General features: G+C 45.9%; 1 protein-coding gene across 5 annotated transcripts in view; it reads left to right on the forward strand.

Annotated features, from left to right (window-relative positions):
• Positions 1 to 24701, forward strand: part of hgs (hepatocyte growth factor-regulated tyrosine kinase substrate) — a 53732-nt gene that overhangs the window by 9728 nt on the left and 19303 nt on the right. For 3 of the 5 annotated variants that reach the window (XM_078225742.1, XM_078225744.1, XM_078225745.1), the window contains exons 3-15: positions 2440 to 2515; positions 4596 to 4688; positions 8689 to 8812; positions 12117 to 12169; positions 12667 to 12735; positions 13902 to 14026; positions 15790 to 15816; positions 17714 to 17798; positions 19749 to 19847; positions 20668 to 20763; positions 22323 to 22361; positions 22473 to 22616; positions 22742 to 22955. In XM_078225742.1, the coding sequence (XP_078081868.1) occupies positions 2440 to 2515; positions 4596 to 4688; positions 8689 to 8812; positions 12117 to 12169; positions 12667 to 12735; positions 13902 to 14026; positions 15790 to 15816; positions 17714 to 17798; positions 19749 to 19847; positions 20668 to 20763; positions 22323 to 22361; positions 22473 to 22616; positions 22742 to 22955 (1244 nt within the window). The remainder of the gene's footprint in view (positions 1 to 2439; positions 2516 to 4595; positions 4689 to 8688; positions 8813 to 12116; positions 12170 to 12666; positions 12736 to 13901; positions 14027 to 15789; positions 15817 to 17713; positions 17799 to 19748; positions 19848 to 20667; positions 20764 to 22322; positions 22362 to 22472; positions 22617 to 22741; positions 22956 to 24701) is intronic. The other 2 variants (XM_078225743.1, XM_078225746.1) reach the window with 2 other exon arrangements.

A 24701-nucleotide genomic window follows, 5' to 3' on the forward strand; every position in this document is an offset into this window, starting at 1 on the left:
GAAAATGGTTGGGCCCGGGACACTATCCTGAGGGACTCCTGAAGAGATGTCCTGGAGCTGAGATGACTGACCCTCCAACCGCCACAACCATCTTCCTTTGTGCCAGATGTGACTCCACCCAGCAGAGAGTTTTCCTCTGATTCCAGTTGGCTTCAGTTTTGCTCGGGCTCATTGATGCCACACTCGGTCGATGTCAAGGGCAGCCACTCTCACCTCGCCTCTGGAGTTCAGCTCTATTGTCCATGTTTGAATCAAGGCGGTAATGAGGTCAGGAGCTGAGTGGACCCGAACTGAGAATGAGTGAGCAGGTTATTGCCTGTTGCTGACACCTTTAGTCAATTTACTGATGGGTGGATTAGGAATTTCCAGTACTGTTTTTTTTTTTATGGACAGGACATACCTGGGTAATTTTCCATATTGGAACAGCGGGACTGGGGGTTTGACTAATCCTAAAGCACATGTCGCCTGTACTGTTGCTGATGAATGAAAATATAAAAGTGAAGAGGTGCTACTGACGTTAAACAGACTGCCCCCGTCTGACCACACTTAGTGCTGTGTTCAATTTTAGCTTTCCTGTCTTAGAAAGGAGTTTAGCACTGACGCGATGTGAAGTGAAGTTGATTTGCTACAATGAGTGATCGGGCAAAATAAAAATTAGGTGTTTTTGTTTAAAATTTATTTGTGGGACATGGGCGTCGCTGGCTGGCCAGCATTTATTGCCCATCCCTAGTTGCCTGGGAGGCAGTTGAGAGTCAACCACATTGCTGTGGCTCTGGAGTCACATGTAGGCCAGACCAGGTAAGGACGGCAGATTTCCTTCCCCAGAGGACATTAGTGAACCAGATGGGTTTTTTCGACAATGATTTCAGGGTCATCAGTAGATTCGTAATTCCAGATGTTTTTTTAAAATTTAAATTCCGTCAGTGGCGGGTTTCGAACCCGGGTCCCCAGAACATTAGCTGAGTTGTCAGAGGGATATCCAAAGCAATAGGGCATCTTTTTTAAAAATTGAGTTGATTAATCTGTATGTCCAGTGGCCTATGAGAATGTGCACTGTTCTTCAGAGGCTATAGATTCATAATCAGTTAAAAAGGAAGTAGATGTTCTCTTGAGAAGCAAGCGTTTTAAGGTTAAAATTTAAAGTTTGTTTATTAGTGTCACAAGTAAGGCTTACATTAACACTGCAATGAAGTTACTGTGAAAATCCCCTAGTCGCCACACTCTGGCACCTGTTTGGGTCAATGCACCTAACCAGCATGTCTTTTGGACTGTGGGAGGAAACCGGAGCACCCGGAGGAAACCCACGCAGACACGGGGAGAACATGCAGACTCCGCACAGATAGTGACCCGAGCCGGGAATTGAACCCGGGTCCCTGGCGCTGTGAGGCAGCAGTGCTAACCACTGTGCCACCGTGGTATGTGTACAGCAATGAGATATGGAGATTAAAATGTTAGAATAACCATGACTAACAAAATGGATAGGACTGCTGGGCTGAAGGGCCTCTTCCTGTTGCTCTGAAACACTGACTCTATATGCTATGATATAACTACTTCCTTCTTTGTTTCATATCCCAAAAACCTCTCTGAAGACCATTCTTCAAAGAGCCTAGTGTATAAGCTCTCCAGCCAGGATTTAAAATCATTCGAATCTTGAGCGTCTGAAGCGAGACTTTTTAAATTGGCCGGGTTAAAGTGAGATTTCTTATAAAAACTGTTCTCCCCCACCCATCATTTTAAAATCTGGGATTAGTGTGAAGGAACAAAGTGATTCGTTCTGTAAGAAAATGTTGCTGGAATGTGGTGTGCTGTCAGTCATGTGGACTGTACGCATTAGCCATGACCACACCTCCCAGAGCTAAAGCAATGTCATTATTTGGTGGATGGGAGATATCTGAAAATAGCCCAGAGCGAGGAGAGTGGAACAGCAACATTCCATGGTGTCTGATACCTATTTCCCCAGAATGTCATTGGGAAGTGGCAAGAGGTTTGAGAGAGAATCCAAGACAATGACTCGTGTTTACATAGGCCCTCGAACATAGTCAAACGTATCGAGGTGCTTCACATAAACCTTTTATCCGGTACAATTTGATACTGAGCTAGATTGGAACAGGTGAGGTAGGTTTTGGGATCATAAAAGAGCGGGAAAGGGAGATGGGTTTTAGGGAGGGGATTCCTGAATTTGGGGCCGAGACCTCCCCGTTGTTTGAGGGAAGGAAATCAGGGAATGGGGGGGGGGGGGGGGGGGGGGAGAGAGAGAGAGAGAGAGAGAGAGAGAATAGGCACCCTTGCTGTTTTCCAGTGCCTCTCAGCAGCCTATATCACAGAGGGGTTATTTTGAGCTGGGCCCTGCTAGTCAGTTGAGGTGATTGTGGCTATTATAAGTCCAGGGGATATTTCGGGTTGCAATCTTGTTTTAACGGAAGGGTTTTTTTTGTACAGGGCGAAGTATGCAGTTGGCGCCATCAAGAAGAAGCTGAATGATAAAAATCCCCACGTGGTTCTTTACAGTCTCGAGGTGAGCTTTGTAACTTAAAGTTTATTCACCAGGGTACAATCTAAACCATGAGCTTTGTAATAACCTCCTCCTGGATTGATTAGTAAGTTTGCGGACGACACAAAGGTTGGTGGATTTGCGGATAGCGATGAGGACCATCAGAGGATACAGCAGGATATAGATCAGTTGGAGACTTGGGCGGAGAGGTGGCAGATGGAGTTTAATCCGGACAAATGTGAGGTAATGCGTTTTGGAAGGTCTAATACAGACAGGAAAAATACAGTAAATGGCAGACCCCTTAGGAGCATTGATAGGCAAAGGAATCTGGGTGTAAAGGTACACGGGTCACAAAGTGGCAATGCAGGTAGAGAAGGTAGTCAAGAAGGCACACGGCATGCTTGCCTTCATCGGCCGGGATATTCAGTTTAAAAATTGGCAAGTCATGTTGATGCTTTATAAAACCTTAGTGAGGCACTTGGAATATAGTGTTCAATTCTGGTCGCCACACTATCAGAAGGATGTGGAGGCTTTGGAGAGGGTACAGAAAAGATTTACCAGGATGTTGCCTGGTATGGAGGGCATCAGCTATGAGGAGAGGTTGGAGAAACTTGGTTTGTTCTCACTGGAGCGACGGAGGTTGAGGGGAGACCTGATAGAAGTCTACAAGATTGAGAGAGACCTGGACAGAGTGGATAGTCAGAAGCTTTTTCCCAGGGTGGAAGAGTCAATTACTAGGAGGCATAGGTTTAAGGTGCGAGGGGCAAGTTTTAAAAGAGATGTACGAGGCAGATTTTTTACAGAGTGGTGGGTGCCTGGAACTCGTTGCCGGGGGAGGTAGTGGAAGCGGATACGGTAGTGACTTTTAAGGGGCGTCTTGACAAGTACATGAATAGGATGGGAAGAGGGATATGGTCCCCGGAAGCGTAGGGGGTTTTAGTTAAGTCAGGCAGCATGGTCGGTGCAGGCTTGGAGGGCCGAAGGGCCTGTTCCTGTGCTGTAATTTTCTTTGTTCTCTGAGAAAACAAAGGATTGACTTGTGTCAATCAACTGTAAGGACATTTACGATTATGGACTTGAACCTTTTGAAGGTGGTGGCTCGTGAGGGCAAAGTGTTATGCTGAATTACTGTACCAGCCTGGTGGAGGGGAGGGACATTGGACCAGTGGGCTGACGAATGGCAGATGGAGTTTAATTTAGATAAATGCGAGGTGATGCATTTTGGTAAATTGAACCAGGGCAGGACTTACTCAGTTAATGGTAGGGCATTGGGGAGAGTTATAGAACAGAGAGATTTAGGAGTAGAGGTTCATAGCTCCTTGAAAGTGGAGTCACAGATGGACAGAGTGGTGAAGAAGGCATTCAGCATGCTTGGTTTCATTGGTCAGAACATTGAATGGAGGAGTTGTTGAAGTTGTACAAGACATTAGTAAGGCCACACTTGGAATACTGTTCTGGTCACCCGATTATAGAAAGGATATTATTAAACAGAAAGAGTGCAGAAAAGATTTACTAGGATGCTACCGGGACTTGATGGTCATAAGGAGAGGCTGGATCCCTGGAGCATCAGAAGCTATGGGGTGACCTTTTAGAAGTCTATAAAATAATGAGGGGCATAGATAAGGTAGATAGTCAACAACTTTTCCCAAAGATAGGGGAGTCAAAAACTAGAGGGCATAGGTTTAAGGTGAGAGGGGAGAGATACAAAAGCGTCCAGAGGGGCAATTTTTTCACACAGAGGGGGTGAGTGTCTGGAACAAGCTGCCAGAGATAGTAGTAGAGGCGGGTATAATTTTAAAAAGCATTTAGACAGTTACACGGGTAAGATGGATATAGAGAGATATGGGCCAAACGCGGGCAATTGGGACTAGCTTAGTGGCAAAAACCAGGCAGCATGGACAAGTTGGGCCGAAGGGCCTGTTTCCATGCTGTAAACCTCTATGACTCTAATCTGTGCCCTCCAGGGGATTGTCTCTGGACAATGTGTGGCTGTGTCATTTGCTAGTTTTCATGGAGTGATCTCGGGGCTTTATCAGATTCCAGTGGTCAATCTATTTTGTCGGAACCCTGTGTTTTCACATTCTTTGCTTGATTTCTCCTCCAGGTTTTGGAATCTGTGGTGAAGAACTGTGGACAAACTGTTCACGATGAAGTTGCTAACAAGCAAACAATGGAGGAGCTTAAAGAGCTATTTAAGGTAACTTGTGCAAATATTCCCACCAGTTTGGGAACAAACTCTGTTTGGTTAAAGCTCAGGGCTTCCCTCCCGCAATGCACAGTTGACATAGTGCCCTGTCCAGTATAGCATTGGACTATGCAGGTGTAATTCCTGGCCCCTGCTGACTCACCCAGGCTGACAGCAACTGAACTCTGTATCCATGGATTGACTTGGGGAACGTATGAACAAACATGAATTATTAGCAAGAGTAGGCCACTCGGCCTCTTGAGCCTGCTCTGTTATTTGGTAAATCATGGTTGTGGCCTACCCTATCTATCCATCATACCCTTGGATTCTTGACTGACAAGGGTGTCGATTTAAATCAAAATGTTTTATGGCCCTGCTTTCTCTGCTCCCTGGAAAAGGGAACTTCACAGACTACATAGAAAATAGGAGCAGGAGGCCATTTAGCCCTTCGAGCCTGCTCCACCATTCATTATGATCATGGCTGATCATCCAACTCAATAGCCTGATCCTGCCTCCTCCCCCTGCCAAGATCCTTAGATCCCCTTAACCCCAAGAGCTATATCTAGCTGCTTCTTGAAAACAGACAATGTTTTGGTCTCTACTTTCTGTGGCAGCGAATTCCACACGTTCTCCACTCTCTGGGTGAAGACATTTCTCCTCATCTCTGTCCGAAACTGTCTACCCTGTATCCTCGGAATTTGACCCCTGGTTCTGGATGCCAGCACCGTCGGGAACCTCCTCCTTGCATCTGCTAACAATCCTCTGAGATTAAAATGTCGTCTCATCTCCATCTTATATGGGAGTCCCTTATTAGATGTCCCCTAATTCTAGTCTCACCCACATGAGGAAACATCTCTCAGCATCCACCCTGTCAAGCCCCCTCAGGGATCTTGTATGTTTCAATAAGATTACCCCTCATTCTTCCAAACTCCAATGGATACAGATCCAAACTGACTGTCTTTCCAAGATACGAAGATAACTCTTTCCCCGCCACCCCTAGTCCCATCCCGCCCTGTCCCAGGAATCAGTCGAGTGGACCTTCTGCTTCTGCTGCAATGATATCCTTTCTTGAATAGGGAGATTTAAACAGTGCCTCCAGCTGTAGTCTCATTAATGCCCTTCACAATTACAGGAACATTTCCCTACTTTTGCATTCCATTCCCCTTCTGCCAGGGTTCCCGTTCCTCATCCTGTGTAAGTCCAGTCAGCAAGTCGCCACTCCTGATGGAACTTTCACGCTGAGTGAGTTCCCTGAGGGGCAACTGGCTCCTGTCAAGGTAACAAGAGACCAGCCAGAACTCAGGCAATAGAGTGCGATCCAAAACCTACAGGAAAGTTGGGAGATCAGTGGAACCATGAAATGAAGGTGTAAGGAACTGTAATGTCACTCTTAAAAAGTAAATAATACAAATTGCCTCATTTTAAATAACTTGGCCATAATCAGTGTGCTTTCTATTTACATAACTGATTTCTACAAGTTGGGAAATCTTTCTCTGTTTCTCCTTGATCCTCCACAGGAGGGTCAGACACTAGGGGACTTGAGGTAATTTGGCTGGCACAGTGGTTAGCACTGCTGCCTCACCGCGCCAGGGATCCAGGTTCGATTCTGGCCTTGGGTGACTGTGTGGAGTTTGCACGTTCTCCTTGTGCCTGCGTGGGTTTCCTCTGGGTGCTCCGGTTTCCTCCCACAATCCAAAGATGTGCAGGTCCGGTGAATTGACCATGGTATAAATTGCCCCTTAGTATTAGGGGAAGTAGCAGGGCAAATGTGTGTGGTTACGAGGATAGGGCCTGGGTGGGATTGTCGTCAGTACAGTCTCGATGGGCCGAATGGCCTCCTCCTGCACTGTAGGGATTCTATGAACACAGTAAGAAGTTTAACACCACCAGGTTAAAGTCCAACAGGTTTATTTGGTAGCAAAAGCCACACAAGCTTTCGGAGCCTTAAGCCCCTTCCTCAGGTGAGTGGCCACTCACCTGAGGAAGGGGCTTAAGGCTCCGAAAGCTTGTGTGGCTTTTGCTACCAAATAAACCCATTGGACTTTAACCTGGTGGTGTTAAACTTCTTACTGTGTTTACCCCAGTCCAACGCCGGCATCTCCACATCGGGATTCTATGAAAACAGTGGCTCTGAAACCATTTTGGCAGCTTATCCATTTTTATATTGATGGCTTCCGGTATAATTATCATTACTTTCCACTTTCCTCTGCTGCTTTTTCTTTCTCTTTCTCAAATTCACAACTTGTTTTTCAAGTTTAAACTTGACAAGTCAATCAATCATCGCCTCCCTGCTCTTGGCCCAAATCTTTTGAATGCCGTATCCTCGTGGGTAACGAGGGTTTTCGATTCGAGATGTTGACTCTGTTTCCCTCCCCACCGATGCTGCCTGATCTGCTGAGTATTTCCTGTTTTTTATTTCCGATTTCCAGCATCCCCAGTATTTAATTTGGAATCATTGTACGGTGTCTGTCTCTATGAGATGATGTCACCCAAACAGCATTCCCCTGCCCTCCCACCCAATTGTTTAATGTATTTTGACTCTGGTCTGGCTAATGATAGAAATGGTTTTTTGGAAATCCCCATGTGCTGTTAGAATCCACTCGCATCCACTTCCATGTCAGTGATTCTTTTTGTTTTGAAGCAGGAAATTCTTATTTGCACTCTATCCTGAAACCTTTTTTAACCTGGAAACAATCCCAGATAATTGACAGGGAGGCTTCTGTCTCCCATTAGTTTTTAGACAGCACCTACTTCCTGATGACATAACGTGCCTTGTGATTATAACCTCCCTCCCTGTTGTACTGAGATCATCTGACTGAGGCTGAATTTGCTGACACGGCTCAAAGCCGCAGAGGTGATTCAGGTGAGCAAACATCGCAGGATAATTAAGCAGCCCGAGGCGCCAACCTTTTATGTGGTTTTTATAGCACTCATTATCTGCCTCTCTGTACACAGGTTTGCTTCCTCCTGCTCGGTGAAGCCAGGTAGTTCTGAGGCAGTGATACAGCGCACAGTTCATGAGTGGACTGTCCTGCCTGACCAAATCAGTGCCTGTCTCAAGACTGGCAAAATGTTTGCTGCTACTCTTTTCCCCCCTCTCCCATCCCTCTTGAGTGGTTTATAATGTTGATCAGTCCTAGATGTTAAAAACAGAAGCTTTGGAGGATTCCAGATTTCCCCAAATACTTGCCTTTTTACGGTGTAGCTGAGCTGCTATGCTGAAATAAGCTCAAGTTACAATTACAATGTTAAAAAAATACTAAGCTCCCAATACGTCTCCCCCATTTTGTTCCTCTTCTCTCTCTCTCTCTCCCTCTCCCCCCCCCCCCCAAATATTTTTATATGGTCAAAGTTGAATCTCTTGCCTGTTTATCTGCCCATCTGTAATTCCAAATACGGACGGCACGGTGGCACAGTAGTTAGCACTACTGCCTCACAGCACCAGGGAGCTGGGTTCGATTCCCAACTTGGGTCACTGTCTGTGCGGAGTTTGCACATTCTCCCCATGTCTGCGTGGGTTTCCTCCGGGTGCTCCGGTTTCCTCCCACAGTCCAAAAGACGTGCTGGCTAGGTATATTGGCCGTGCTAAATTCTCCCTCAGTGTATCCAAACAGGAGTGTGGCGACTAGGGGATTTTTACAGGAACTTCATTGCGGTGTTAATGTAAGTCTACTTGTGACACTAACAAATAGATTTTAAAAATTAAGAGATGGGGCCTGGATGGTTTGAATTGACCTTGCAGTGTTGTGATGAAACAGAATGACACAGCAAGCGTCCAATTTAAATTGCTATGAGATACCGTCCCAGTGATTCTAGCTCTCCAATTGACAGCTGTTTTCCCTGGCTCTGGACTGGAGTTTAGCTGGAGGGGACTTTTATATTAATGTTGTTCCACCATGGATATAACCGGGTGTATTGTATGTCTGAAAGTTGGTTCTGTGGGACCCCGCGGTTCTCTACCTTGCTGGTTTTGCGACTGTTTCAGTCAGCTTGTGTGTTCTGTGCTTCACAGAAACAGACAGAGTCGAACGTTCGCACCAAGATCCTGCAGCTGATCCAGGCTTGGGCTCAGGCTTTCCGTAATGAGCCCAAGTACAAAGTGGTACAGGACACCTACCAGATCATGAAGGTCGAAGGTGAGAAAATCTCCACTGCGAATTGTGGCAGCAGTGAATTTGCCGACTTCTAAACGATGCCATTCATTTCCTTGCCCTCTCCTCACCACCCCTTCCTTTTCTGGATCAGGCTGGAGTGTATTTTCTCGTGTAGTCTAAGCACACATACACACACGCAGTTTGAGTGGATGGGAACAGCAGTAGGCTACTTGGCCCACTCACATTTCATTAACTCCAATAGCCTTTACCTTTTTAGTTCAAATTGTCTGTTCTTTCACTATTATCCCGTAATACCCTCCCAAGTGGCATCTATCTTTTTAAATTGATTCTGTAGATGTGGGAAAGTGCATTTCACGCACATGGTCGTGAGAATGTGTAGCGATTTGTGATCCGGGATGAGAAACTTGTATTGCTGGGGCCGCTGACTCCTAACTATTGAAATCCAATCATTCAGCAAGCCCATGGATTGAACCCAGAGCATTCCCAGGCTTTACAGAGCGTCTTGAAGGAGGAAAGCGAGGTGGAGAGGTTGAGGGAGAGTATTCCAAAGCTGAGGACCGGGGCAATTGAAGATCGGCCGAAGTCGGGGATGATCAAGAGGCCAGAATTAGAGGAACGCAGATTCTTCGGAGAGTTTGGAAGAGATTACAGGGAGGTGGGGAGGAGTGAGGCCATGGTGGGATTTTGAAACAAGGGTGAGAATTTTAAAATCAAGACCATGCTTGATCGGGAGCCGGTGTCGGGTGATGTCAGCTGGTATTGGGGTGATGGTGGGGGGGGGGGCGGGGGGAGACCGGATTTGCTGCAAGTTAGTCTTGTGGGCTGCAGGGTGTGCTGAAGTTTATAGAGGGTAGAATGTGGGAGACCAGTCAGGAATAGTCGAGACTAGAGGAAAGTAGAGGATTTCAGTAGCAGGATCCCGAATGTTTATTTGCTCGGTAGGGTAAGACTACTGAGTGCATGTGTTCTTTACTTCGGCTAAGCGTTTATTTCATATTTCATGAATGTCACGTTGAAAAATTAATAGCATATTTATCATGTGATCTGATGACTGATTACTCTTGTTTCTGTGCCATAGCCTAAATTTCAAACTCTACTTTTTTAATAGACCATCCCCGGCTCATTGTGTAAGCCTGCTTTGTCTTCCTCGTGCACGTGACTCCTGCCCATGCTAAAATGACCTCTTTCGCCCTTTAGAGCCGTCCTATAATATTGTCAGGGCATGTGCCCCTAAGCGACGGAAGGTGTGATTGGTTACTCGTTTGGCTTTATTTTATTTAGCATTTGATTCCCAGCATCCTCCAGCCCCTGTTCTCATTGACCTGCTGCTCCTGCCTGTGGGGAAACAATTCTGCTCGAGAACATAAGGGATCTTTGCCACACCCAGTGCCAAGGATCCTGCTGCACCCACAGAGCTGACGGAGGGGTTGGGGGGCTTGTCCTTGATTCGTTTGAGTGGAATTGGGCGCCAAGTCTAAAAGATGAACGGGTAGCTTGCTAGCCCCACTGCCGCACATTTACAAGGTGATAAACCAGAGGGAAAAGCTCAGATTCCAAGGGGGTTTGAAGTTTTTTTAATTGTCCTAATTTTATAGAGTAGGTTAGTTAGTTTGAAAATGCAGCTTTCTCTTTTACTCTCTGGCCAATGCCTTGTAGCTAAATCTCATTGTTCCACCACCTCCATTTGATAAGTCCAGTGATAAAGCAGAGGGTGCATTGCTGGCAGGTGGTGAGTCTGGTTCATTCACTGGTTTGGATCCTCCTGATCTAACGACAGGGCGAGCTATGCAAAACTTTAGCCTTCCTTTAACCCATGCTTTCAAACACAAACTTCATTGACTAAAGATCTCAATGAATGTAGTTATCTCTCTTTAGGAATACGTTTCCTGGCTTATTTAAGTTAGAAACATACACTTCTTTTAGTTTAACGTGTAACTCAAGTAATGCTAAAGCCTTTGCATCTTAGAATCCCTACAGTGCAGAAGAAGGCCATTCGGCCCATCGGGTCTGCACCGACCACAATCCCACCCAGGCCCTATCCGTATAACCGTATGCATTTACCCTAGCTAGTCCCCCTGATAGTACCCCCTTTCCCTAAAGATAACTGGGATAACTCCAATATAGTTGTCCTAACCCTCTTGGCCTGTCGTCCAGCCCCCGGAAACAACATTCTGCTTTAGACATTTGAGTAGCTTTATGAGAGACAGCAATAAATGAGTTGTTAGAAAAAGTTGCTGAAACATGGGGCTTGACGGAGCATAGAGAAGCCACACTTCATCAGCAGTGCTGTAGAAACTCTGGGTCCTGTGCCTTGCAAAGTGCTGACTGAAAGGAGCTGCATTGTGATGTGTATGTCCAGAACAATATTTTAAATTAATTGACAGAAAAGGAGACGGTTTCATAAAGGGGTAAAACAGATTAGAAAATGTGATCGTTGCCTAGGCAAAATCCCAAAACTGATTGAGGGAATAGTTGGATGTTGTAATGAACTTTAGGGTTAGCTCTTTGGATCAACTGGCTTACCTTGAATGGCCTTCCTGAACTGGATTGATCTTGTAATATTTTGATTTGATTTATTATTGTCACACGTATTAGTATACAGTGAAAAGTATTGTTTCTTGCGCGCTATACAGATTCTGTTCATAGTGAAGGAAAGGAGAGGGTGCAGAATGTAGTGTTACAGTCATAGCTAGGGCGTCGAGAAAGATCCACTTGATTTTCAAACCAGGTTTTTATCTAAACTTTTGTGATCAGTAACTTTTCCGAAATATTGATCAACATAATTTAAAAGAAATCGAATTGCGTTTCTTCATCTTCAGAGGACACAATTTTCAACTTCTCTCCAACCCCTGTTCTGTGGTTGCTATGATGTGTGTGTGTACCGAATGCAGTGTGCTCGGCTGAAGATGGCACTGACAGTAAAGTAAAGTGAAAGTTTATTTATTAGTCACAAATAAGGCTTACATTAACGCTGCAATTAAGTCACTCTGAAATTCCCCTAGTCGCCACACTCCGGCACCTGTTTGGGTCAATGCACCCTAACCTGCACATCTTTCAGACTGTGGGAGGAAACCGCAGCACCCGGAGGAAACCCACGCAGACACAGGGAAAACGTGCAAACTCCACACAAACGGTGATCCAAGCCGGGAATCGAACCCAGATTCCTGACGCTGTGAAGCAGCAGTGCTAACCATTGTGCCACCATGCTGCCAGTATACAGTGAATAGTGGTGTGAAAAGCTTTAAGTCCTGTGTATAACGGTTAAGACATGCAGCACATGTGTGTTAATATTGTGTTTTAATTTAATGTCTTCTCATCATTGCAGGGAACATATTTCCAGAGTTTAAAGAGAGCGATGCTATGTTTGTTTCTGAAAGGGTAAGTGGTGGCAGTGCCAGCCTTTCCTTTATTTGGAGTTGATATGAATTCTATAACATGTCAAATGCGGGCAAGAAGGATGGTGCTTTCTGTTGTGGTGACTTACTGCCCAATTTATCAATTCCCACGTTTTAAATATTGAGTTCTTTGTGGGTAAATTCACGCAACAAGCTCTCCATATTTACTGTGGAAAATTCTGCAAGAGTATCAGAAGAGTTTACCTAAGACCCTTTGATTTGGGCAGGGTTTATTTTCTGTTGAATATTGTATTAACGATGCCCGCACCTAGTTCCTGTGCCGGGGTGGGTGGTGATCGAAGAAAGGAAACTTGGATTTCCGTGGCATGTTTGGCACCTGCAGAACGTTCCAAGGTGCTTTCCAGCCAGTGCAGTGGTTTTGAAGTGTTGTCACTGTTGTAACATGGCAGCCAATTTGTGCATAATCCCGTCTCGAGTCCGGAGTTTCCTTAGCATTTCTTTTTTTTTGACTCTCTGCAGGCTCCTGATTGGGTAGATGCTGAAGAATGTCACCGGTGCAGAGTGCAGTTTGGAGTGGTAACAAGGAAAGTAAGTTTAATCTTCAGCATTTCCTGTGCATCAAAGCATTTTAATTATTGCTCCTGCCATCAGTTCTAACGTGTGAATCCCATTGAATGAGCAGTCCACAGATGTGTAGGTTAGGGGGATTAGCAGGGTAAATACGTGGGGTTACGGGGATAGGGATGGGTCTGGGTAAGATGCTCTGTCGGAAAGGGTTAGTGGGCCGAATGGACTGTGTCCGGGTCCATAGGACTCTAAAATCGGCCCCGCAGGTGGAGGAGGTGGTTAAGAAGGTGTATGGTGTGCTGGCCTTTATCAATCGAGGGATTGAGTTTAGGAGTCCGGGGATAATGATGCAGCTATATAAGACCCTCGTCAGACCCCACTTGGAGTACTGTGCTCAGTTCTGGTCGCCTCACTATAGGAAGGATGTGGAAAAGATTGAAAAGGTGCAGAGGAGATTTACAAGGATGTTGCCTGGATTGAGTGGCAAGCCTTATGAGGATAGGCTGAGGGAGCTCGGTCTTTTCTCCTTGGAGAGACGAAGGATGAGAGGAGACCTAATAGAGGTGTATAAGATGTTGAGAGGCATAGATCGGGTGGACTCTCAGAGGCTTTTTCCCAGGGTGGAAATGTCTGCTACGAGAGGACACAGGTTTAAGGTGCTGGGGGGTAGGTACAGGGGAGATTTTGGGGGTAAGTTTTTCACACAGAGGGTGGTGGGTGAGTGGAATCGGCTACCGTCAGTGGTGGTGGAGGCACACTCAATAGGGTCTTTTAAGAGACTCCTGGATGAGTACATGGAGCTTAATAGGATGGAGGGTTATAGGTAGGTCTAGAAGGTAGGGATGTGTTTGGCACAACTTGTGGGCCGAAGGGCCTGTTTGTGCTGTAGCTTTTCTATGTTCTATGTATGGATTCCACGATTAAGATGTTTTGGCAGCCTCTAATCAATACCATTGCTTGGGATATATTAGAACAAAGGAGCTTCATTTCTACAACATATTTGCTACTGCTTCATAGCTTATAAAGTACCTTTGAAGTACAGTCACTGGTAACGTGCAGCCAATTTTTGAACAGCAAGATAAATAACTGGATAAGCTGCCCTTTAAGCACACATGCATTTGTCAAACTGAGAAATGCTGGATTGTGAGTTCAACACTCTCTCTTGTATTTTTAATTCTGTTTGACAGCATCATTGCAGGGCATGCGGCCAGATCTTCTGCGGGAAGTGTTCCTCCAAGTCCTCCACCATCCCCAAGTTTGGGATTGAGAAAGAAGTCCGAGTTTGTGAGCCATGCTTTGAGCTGCTGAACAAGTTAGTAACTTTGGTCTTTAACCAGGTCTGAAGTCCGGCAGATTTATGTGCAGGGACGGCTAGTTGGATTTCAGTAATGGTGTCGCTGTGCACTGGCGGGTCTCCTGTTTTACGCCTCTCTATAATTGCGTAGTCTCCGGATGGCGTTGAGCAACGGTAAGGCATTTCCTCTGGGGGTGGGAGCGGGTCGGGAGAGCACCTGAGCAAAGATGCTGCATGCAGTCTGAAAACTGGTGTAAGAGTTTAAAGGCTCTTGCTATTCCTGACTATTACAGAGGAAGGTACGTTAAACCCTTTATCAGTTATTCCCCTTTGGCACAAAACCCACCACCTGAAAGCAATCTAGGGGCAATCTGTTGCGGCATCATTGGATCGCTCATCTGGACAATCCTGTCACCATCTTCGTTTGTGCTGTCACTTCAGGAAACTTTATCCTCTAGTGTATGTTAGTCACGACTCTTTTCTCTGGCACAGTGGTTAGCACTGCTGCCTCAGCGCCAGGGACCTGGTTCAATTACCAGTCTCGGGTCACTGTCTGTGTGGAGTTTGCACATTCTCCCCGTGTCTGCGTGGGTTTCCTCCGGGTGCTCCGGTTTCCTCCCACACTCCAAAGATGTGTGGGTTAGGTTGATTGGCCAGGATAAATTGCCCACTAGTATCAGGGGGGGGCTAGATAGGGTAAATGCATTGGGTTGTGGGGGTAGGGCCTGGGTGGGATTGTGGTCAGTGCAGACTCTGGGCTGAATGGCCTCCTTCTGCACTGTAGGATTTTATGATTCTAACTGGGGACGCCATAACCTCCACTCCCCTGCTGGATGTGGTTCAAAATTGGAGCTAAAGAGAAGGGGGAGGGTTGGGGGGAGGCGGGGTTGGCGGGGGGGGTGGGGGTTGCAGAGCCTGTGTCCACTCTTGGTCTATTACACTGAGCATTACTCACTGTGCTGTAAAGATACATTTTTTAAAAGTAATTTGAGTAAATTATCTGTGGTTTTGCTCACAGTTAATGATGAATGTAGCATTTTTTATCAATGCAAGATGATCGCAATGGGAGTAAATATTCAGAAACATGCTCGCTCCCCAGAGTTTGGAGCCTACAATAGGGACTGTTGACATACCAAAAGTTAGTGGTAACATTGCAACAATTTACAAAGGTTAATGTCGATAGAAAAACGTAGTCAAAAAGTTAACAATGGGAAGTGAGATTAGAGAGCACATACTCTACATCACCGTTTCATCAAATACTGATAGATTCGGCCATTCTTTACCTGGCTTGGCCTGTTAGATGATGGATCTGCTGTGGGTCAAATGCAGTCTAAAATAAAGAGTTAAATAGATTTGAATTGTGTACAGATGTCCAGAATTCGCATGTCGATATGTAAGTTGACCTTGTGCTGTCTGTATAAAGACGATTGTATCAATGCCTCCTTCCATAGCTTTGCCTTGTTTGCGCACAAAAGAATTTGAAACAAAAGCTAAATGTCCGACTTCTCTGCTCCCGTTTTCCAAGTCCAATTGGTCCTGTTTTTTCCTTTGCTGGAGAATTATTCCGCGCGCTCATTCAACTTGTAAAAGAATCCCATTGCTGGAACAGAGCAGCATCTGAAATGTCCCACTGAAAGTGTGTAAAGAGATGGAGCTCCAGTCTGGGTGCCAATAGTCGCTAATTGGGTAGGCTGAGTGCAGCAGTTCAGGTTGTTAAAGTTAAGAATACCTCAGTGTGTGTGTGTGTACCTCCATGGTGACGTATAATTTTTTTTCCACAGAAAGGAAGACCTTGACACCAGTAACATGTACGCCAAACTTTATTCTCATTGAATTGGTAGATTACAATTAAACCAGTATATTATTGCCATGTATTTTCAGCATTGTATTAATTTTATGTACCGTTGTGTAAATTGTATGCTTAAATATCAAGATTGTAAAAACTTGAAGTATGTAATTTATCACTGTATATAGAATGTTGGCAATCAGCATACATTTTCTTTGTAGTTTCAGGAGCTTGTAATGAATTAGTAGAGTAGTACTGTCTGTAGCAGTAAAGGATGCTTGCCTGGATGGGAACCATTCCGTCTGTATAAATAATGCCCACATAGCCCGGACTTGTAAAGTGCTAATTGACAGCCTCTATTTCTTTGGCGTGAGGACTTAGAGTTCAAGGGATGGGAAAATTGTGATTGGTGTATAAAAATATCTCTGCCATTGCACTGATCTGGATTAGAGTAACTAGTAACCCTAAATCAAACAATGTTGGCTGCAGCACCCAGTGATAAAGTGTCCATGGAAAAGCTCCATGTGTGCACCAAGCATTCTTCAGTGAGGCTTCTCTAACTCCCCCATTGTGAGTGTGTGCATTCCCACCAAACTCTCGGGTTAATGTTTCCAGTATTTCGATAGGTTCCCATTCAGGATCCAGATTCTCAGGAGAGCATTTCTGAAAGGTCAGCCGTTCTCTCTGAACCGTCTTTTTCTCTTCCCTCCGTCGCTTTCCTCTGGCAGCAATTTGGCAAGTTGGATGTTGTGGCAGGGACTCCAAACCCAGCAACCATAGCACAAGACTTTGTTACTCCCTTGAACATGATACCAGGTTGTCAAATCCGATAGCGCAGTGGCTCCCTGGGCCGGGGCGGGAGCGGGGGGCTCCCCCTGGGCCGGGGCGGGAGCGGGGGGCTCCCCCTGGGCCGGGGCGGGAGCAGGGGCTCCCCCTGGGCCGGGGTGGGAGTGGGGGGCTCCCCCTGGGCCGGGGCGGGAGCAGGGGCTCCCCTGGGCCAGGGCAGGGGCTCCCCCTGGGCTGCGGCGGGGCAGTGGGGGGATGTCCTGAGTGTGCATCAGTACACTTAAGCTGCTGGGTTTCAGGAAGCACAAGAGAAGGTTCCCTCTTGAACAGGCAGTGGTGTGAGACGCAGGTACTGACATGCTGCTGATTGCTATAATGACTTCCCATTCCCAATCAGCCACCCACAACCTTTGGGGACATTACAGCAGAGTTCAAAAATTGATGCACAGGTTTTACTTTTGATAGGAAGCTTTGTCCAACACGACAAACTCATTCTGTTATAGACGTCACCTTGTTTAATCCACCCGGGTAATGGAAGAGCTTAGCAAATAAATTCAGCAACTGACTGTATCCAGCTTCAGCAAATCAGCAGCAGGAAGAGTGACAATAAACAGCTAGAAAAGTGCTTGATTTCTCGTCAAATTGCTTCAAACGATGAGGATTAATTGAAGCTGTTGTCCTTGAGCGCCACAACCTGCTGCAGCACAAATTCCAGCAGCTGACCCACTCATGCCAGCTTGGGGCACTGCCACATGAAGGAAGCATTGGACCTCTGAGCTTTAACACTTTAATTGCAGCGATTCCCAACTACTGGCAAAGTCAGACATGTGAGCTGCTGGGCTGAAAACAGAATTTACGAGATCTTAACCCAGCTGAACCTCTTGGTCTGCAGTTCCCAGCGGCAGTTCTAGCATTCTAGTGTTATAATGTTTGCCTAGGCTTTCTAAATAGTAGCAGGCTTCAGTAGAGGTACCTGTCTGGATTCCTAACCTTCTGTACATAAACGCAAATCACTTGCGTTATTCCAGAAAGCGCAGACTTTGTTGTCATGTTTCACCTGCGTTGAGAGATTGCAATTTGTTTGTCCCGCTATCTGGTGCAGCACAACCTGACTCTTGCTCTTCCTTTCCCAGGAAATCTGAGGTCAAGCCCACAGCTTCAGCACCAGTCGACCTTCCCCCTGAATACCTGACTAGCCCTCTGTCCCAGCAGTCACAGGTGAGCAGCAACCCAGTTGGGTTCGACATGTTTTGCAGTGCCACTGTGCACAGTTAAGCGCTTTGATGTTTTGAGTTGCTGCATTGAAATGGGTTAGAAAATTTCACAGTTAGCAGTTCACCTCACTCCTGCCACCAGTGTAAAAGCTGATGCATCAGGTGTTCAAATAACAGTAACTTCTCTATAAACTCTCCTTTTTGTCTCTTGAACACTTGCAGCGCTGTACGCACGGAGCGAGTGAGAGAGGTACGTTGTGGACATTACAAACTGCTGCAGCTATTTCTGGGCTCAAGATCAACTGGCCAAACCAGTTTGAGAACCCTGCTGAAATGAGTGGAGACTCTCTTCATAGAATCCCTACAGTACAGAAGGAGGCCATTCGGCCCATCGAGTCTGTACCGACCACAATCCCACCCAGCCCCTATTCCCATAACATGACACTAGGGTCAATTTAGCATGGCCAGTCAACCTAACCCGCACACCCTTGGACTGAGGGGAAACCAGAGCACCCGGAGGAAACCCACGCAGACACGGGGAGAAAGTTCAAACTCCACACAGACAGTGATCCGAGGTCAGAATTGAACCCGGGTCCCTGGCGCAGTGAGGCAGCAGTGCTAACCACTGTGCCACCGTGCTGCTGGCCTTTCCTCCCCTGTCTGGCAGTGATGACACTGGAGTGGCTCTGGAGCAGGTGGATCTTTGGTACAAGAAATTAGATTTTTTTTTAATGCACACACTGGAAAAGTATAATGAATAAGACTCTCCTTTAGGTAAATCGTCCTTCCAGATTTGGAGGCAGATTTGTGCTGTGCGTGTGCAATTTATTTTCTTGGTCTTAACATAGCTCCTAACACATTGGACTTGTGCATCCAAGGGTGGCGTTCAAAATTGTGAAAACAAGACATTGCTTTTAACATGTGGACGTCGCCACCTGCAAGTTCCCCATCTGACTCGAAGCATATTGTTACAAAGGGGAGGTTGATGCCCTCTCTGAGAACTAACACCTAACCAGTCAAAGAGGAATACCTCGCCTCATAATCTGCTAAAAGTGTGTGAGAAGTGGTACGATCGGCTCTTCAGAAACTTTTAGTGGCTAAATCAAAATAACTACCTGAGACTTTCTCTCAAATCAACAAATAACACTATTTATCTATCTAACAGTGAACAGGTTAACTAAGCTATTAACAAACCGGATAAAATAAGATTCTAATGGAGTTCTGTTTAAGTAAATGCAATTTCCACTTATGAATTTTTATCGCTCTCTAAATTACAACCAGGTTTGTTGTCTTCTGGAATATTCTTCTTTGCGATCTACATTATCGAGATAAGACCATAAGACATAGGAGCAGAATTAGGCCACTCGGCCCATCGGGTCAGCTCCGCCATTCAATCATGGCTGATTTTTTTTTTTGCTCGTCCACATTCTCCTGCCTTTTCCCCATAACCCCTGACCCCCTCATTAATCAATGAGGCTTTTTTTAAGACAGCTATGAGAGCTCGCAAGTCTCTCTTTCTGAGCTGTGGGCGGTGGCAGGTGCTCTCCCAGTTTGTGCCATTGCCCCCATCTTTTATACCCCTGATGAGAAATCAATATTTTCTCGCAATCGGATTGGTTCCCGGTTGCCAAAATTTCAAATTCAATAGGTGCTTGGTATTTAAGTGCCTAATTTAAACTGATTTGCTAAAATCAAAACAATTCAGCAACATCCTGACTTGGAGTCACACCACTGCTGCCACTGGGTCAAAAACCTGAAACTCTTCCCTAACAGCACTGTGGGTGCACCTACACCACGTGGATTCATAGTGGTTCAAGAAAGACGATTGTGGGTGAGCAGTAAATGCTAGTCTCACCAGTGATGCTCAGGTCTCCAGAACAGATATATTTTTTAAAAATTAGAATTCTGAAATACGTGTGAAGCTTATTTGTCTTCTGCTTTTTGATTGTGGCAGTTGCCTCCCAAGCGCGACGAAGCTGCCTTGCAGGAAGAAGAGGAGCTTCAGTTGGCTATAGCCTTATCACAGTCTGAGGCAGAGGAGAAGGAGAGAATGGTGAGCAACATCACTGGACAGCCTTGACCACAAGGAACAAAGCCAGCCCTGTGCCAGGGTCTGTTGCTGCGTTTGTGTGGAATGCTGGCACTGCGTTCAGTATCCAACCACAATTAAATTCTAAGCTCATGGCCACAGTTGTTTGGGTTCTGACTAATTCTGCAAAGTATATTTTAAGTTCCTCTGCCTGTATTGTTTTAGAGAGGGATCTGCGCCATTTCTTTACTCTTTTTTCGACTGAATCCTTCACAAAAGCTCCGCATTTTAAAAAAAATAATGCATATTCAATTTAGCAAAATACTGCACATACTGGAAATCTGAAATAAAGGCAGTAAAATAAATAAAGTTTGTTTATTAATCACAAGTAGGCTGACGTTAACACTGCAATGAAGTTACTGTGAAAAATCCCCTAATCACCACACACCGGCGCCTGTTCGGGAACACTGAGGGAGAATTTGGCATGGCCAGCACATCTTTCGGACTGTGGGAGGAAACCGGAGCACCCGGAGGAAACCCACACGGACACGGGGAGAATGTGCAGACGCCGCACAGGCAGTGACCCAAGCCGGGAATCGAACCCAGTACCCTGGCGCTGTGAGGCAACAGTGCTTGCCACTGTGCTACCGTGCCGCCCACATATGCTGGGAATTGTTCAGCAGCCCATGTAGCATCTGTAGGACAAGAAACAAAGCTGGCATGTCTGGAAGTTGATTGTCCATAACAGACTATACACTGAGCTATATGAATTGATGTAGTTAAATGTATGCTGCAACCTTCGTTCCTTTTAATGAGAACTGACTTGAGACCTCTTCCTGTGCAGAGACAGAAGAGCACTTACTCCATGTACCCAAAGACTGATCCAACACCAGTCACCTCTTCAGCCCCACCGGTCAGCAGCCTGTATTCGTCTCCTGTGGTAAGAGTTCATTGCCAGTTTTTAAATGTTATTAATTACTCGTGCGGGAGAGTAGGCATTGCTGTATATTTATGATGCATCCCCTGCCGCCGCCACTTAGTTAGTGAATAAAGATGAGCCTAGTGTTATCCTTAATAGAGAAAAGGAATTGCTTAATAAGTGCACTCCACACGGTCAGAATATGCTTTCCAGCCAGCAAGCTACTTTTGAACTTTAGTCACTATTGTAATAAGAACCGCACAGCATGAGAACAGGCCCTTCGGCCCATCAAGCCTGTGCCGATACAGGGTTTCTATCCCTCTGTTCGCCTCCTGTTCATGTTGTCTATCAATATACACCTTGAACATGCTAACGTGCCTGCTTCCACCACCTCCACTGGCAGTGCGTTCCAGGCACCCACCACCCTCTGTGTGGAAAACCTTCCCCGCACATCTTCCCTAAACTTAGCACCTCGCATTTTAAACCTGTGCCCTCTTGTAGTTGACACTTCCATCCAGGGAAATAACCTCTGACCATCTGCCCTACCTATGCTTCTCATAATTTTGAAGACTTCTATCAGGTCACCCCTCAACCTGCATCTTTCCAGTGAAAACAATGAGTTTATCCAACCTCTCCTCGTACCTAATATCCTCCAGACCAGGAAACTCCCTGGTAAATCTTCTTTGCACCCTCTCCAGAGCATCCACATCCTTCTGGTAGTGTGGCAACCAGAACTACACGCAGTATTCCAAATGCGGCCTCACTAAAGTTTTATTAAGCATAACATAACTTGCCAACTGTTATACTCGGTGCCCCGGTCGATGAAGGCAAGCATGCTATATGCCTTCTTTGACCACCTTACCCACTTGCAGGGATCTGTGGACCTGTACTCCCAGATCCCTCTGTATGTTAATGCTCCTAAGGATTCTGCCATTTACTGTATAATTTGCACCTGAATTTGATCTTCCAAAAGGCATCACCTCGCATTATACTTGGCAACCATTTTGTGATGATGTGGAGATGCCGGCGTTGGACTGGGGTAAACACAGTAAGAAGCCTCACAACACCAAGTTAAAGTCCAACAGGTTTATTTGGTAGCACAAGGGGCAGCGCTCCGAAAGCTAGTGGCTTGTGCTCCCAAATAAACGTGTTTAATCATTTTGTGCACAGCGACTTCCCACAAACAACATTGAAATATGTGATCAGTTGATCTGTTTGAGTGGTGTTTTTGTAACCTTGCTTGAAGCCCTGAGTGTCAGCTTCTAACTGGAGTTCAGGTTGCCTAGAAAAGAGAGGAGCAAAACCCTGGAAGCAGGGAGACAGCTGTTACTGTCTGCAATAACCTCAGAGAGGTTAGCTACAGCACAGAGACCGGAACCTCACGGGTTGCATGATGTATTTGCCCGTTGAGTAGTCAGGGCAGCTCCCACAACTCGAAACATTTTCAAACCACCCCACTTGTTTATAATTTGATTGGGTTATGAGAATAAATGCTTGTTGCTATGTTGTGAGAGAGATGGATTGATGTTGAATGGACGATGCTAATAACTGCAATGTGATTGTGTATTTTTCCCTTACAGAACTCTTCTGCTCCAACAGCTGAGGAGATTGATCCTGAGGTGAAGAACAATCTGTGTTAATGACTTATTTAAAAAAATTAATTTACAGTTGTTGTGAAATGAATGAGACAAAAGACGTATCTCTTAACTTTGTCTTTATTTTTTTAAAAGCTGGCTCGATACCTGAATCGTAACTACTGGGAGAAGAAGCAGGAGGAGGTTAGGAAGAGTCCGACTCCCTCAGCCCCAGTCTCTGTGGTGGAGTCTGTCTCCCAGCCCATTGAGACTCACCCAGCTCCTGTTGCAGTCGTGGAGGTAAGTGTGGAGCAAGGGCTCTGGGCTTTTTGTTGTTTGGCGGCTAAGGGACACAAAATGAACTCCGCTTCGCAATCTATATAACGGCCTCGGGCTTAGTCTGTGTTTTCCCTTTCCGGTTTCAGCAGCAGTATCAGAATGGAGAGTCTGAGGAGAACCATGACCAGTTCCTGAAGGCCCTGCAGAACTCAGTGGTGACGTTTGTGAACAGGATGAAGAGCAATCACATGCGCGGCCGAAGTATCACCAACGACACCGCCGTGCTGTCCTTGTTCCAGTCCATCAACAACATGCACCCTCAGCTCCTGGAGCTCCTGAATCAGCTGGATGAGAAACGCCGTGAGTACAAGAGACCCCGGGGAAGGGCAGAGGTGGGGGAATCCCGGTTTCCACGTGGTATTCCATCCATCCGGAAGTAAAATACTTGTCCCCATGGCCTCGGTTAACAAATTCACTTGTCACAGTGAGCTGAGGGATTCGGACCAGGAAGGTCGCAACTTTGGTAGCTGGCTTGTGGCAAGGTGACTGATGTCAGTCAAGGTGGCATAAGGGGCTTGTAGTGACTTCAGTGTCTTTGGGTTGGGCGGAGCTGTGTACATTTTGGTTTCCATATTACCAAAGGGTCGCAGAAGCACTGGAAAAGGGACAGAAATAATTTACAAGGTTGATAACAGAGGGTACAACTAATTCTCTCAAAGCTGAGCGTGATAGGCGATCTGATAGTGGTCTTTCTGTCTATACTTTTGAGCTCCATCATAATTTTAGAGATTGGGTTCCCATTTGTGGGTATTCCAGAACGTGAGGCTGTTGTCAATGGAAGGTGGGCACTAATACATCCAATTCATGAGAAACTTCATTAACCAGAAAGTGGTTAGAATGTGGAGCTCACCGGCACAAGTAGAGGCAGATAGCACGGATGCACTTTGAGGGGAAACTAGCTAGTACGCACAAGAGAAAGAAGCAGAAAAGTTTGTTGATGGGCTGTGTAGGGTCCATTCATTCGTTCGAATCGATGAGGGGTCAGCACTTGGTTCGAGTTTGAAAATGGTTTTCTCTTATTGAGCAAAACTTAAAAAAACAGTTAGCATGACAGAAGCGAGAAGAGCGCAAGCTTGGAGACTGGCTTCACAGCCAGGCCCTATACAAGAACATGTACTGAGATGAGCAAAATCAGAACTGAACTAAAAATGTGCTGAAACAAAAATATATTTCAATCCTTATCTCGTTATCGGAAGTGTTTTCCACGCGCTGTCTCTGTCTGCAAAAACAGTCCTTGCAGCTGCTATAATAAAAAGCTTGTTTTGCCTGCATTGTGTACCCTTTAGGAATGCCGTTAATTTCTAGCTAACCCAGCATGCCTTCTGAGTTTTAAAATGTAGTCAAGTTAGTAGACGATTTTTTTAAGCTTAGCCGAGTTAGTTGCATAGACAGAAATATCTTAAAATGAAGCCTTTGCATGGACTGAAGCAAACAGGGTCAGGCATACATAGGATCTCTCGGGCTGCGATCAGGTAGTGTGGGAAGAACATTGTGTAAAGTGTGAACAAGAAGACCTCTTGGGCTGAATGGCCTGCATCAATCAGCTGGGATCCCCGCCCACCCATTATGCAGTAGTCTGTTGCTGTATGTTGGCACATGTCTGGGAACAGCCTGTCTGATCCTGCGCCTTGGCTGTGGTATCACAGTGTGGCAGGAAAGGGGCAAAAATGTAGATAGACGTCCCTTCTATCAAACAGCTAAATTCAGGCTACCAAGGGATGTGGAATTCTCAATGGTTATTCCGTCCCTTGAGTCCTAATATCCACGATAGCTCCCTCACTCCAGTTCCTCACTTAGGAAGCTCACAATTAAATAGTTAGCGTTTTACCAGCTGCTACTCCACTCGGCTTTACTCAGCATAGAATCCTACAGTGCCGAACGAGGCCATTCGGCCCATCAAGTTTGCATCAACCACAATCCCACTCTATCCCCACAACCCCATGCATTTACCATAGCTAGTCCCCTAACACTAAAGGGTAATTTAGCACGGCCAATCTGCCTAACCCACACGTTTTTGGACTGTGGGAGGAAACCGGAGCACCCGGA

This window comes from Mustelus asterias, chromosome 12 (assembly GCF_964213995.1).
Source record: "Mustelus asterias chromosome 12, sMusAst1.hap1.1, whole genome shotgun sequence".
Classification (NCBI taxonomy): domain Eukaryota; kingdom Metazoa; phylum Chordata; class Chondrichthyes; order Carcharhiniformes; family Triakidae; genus Mustelus; species Mustelus asterias.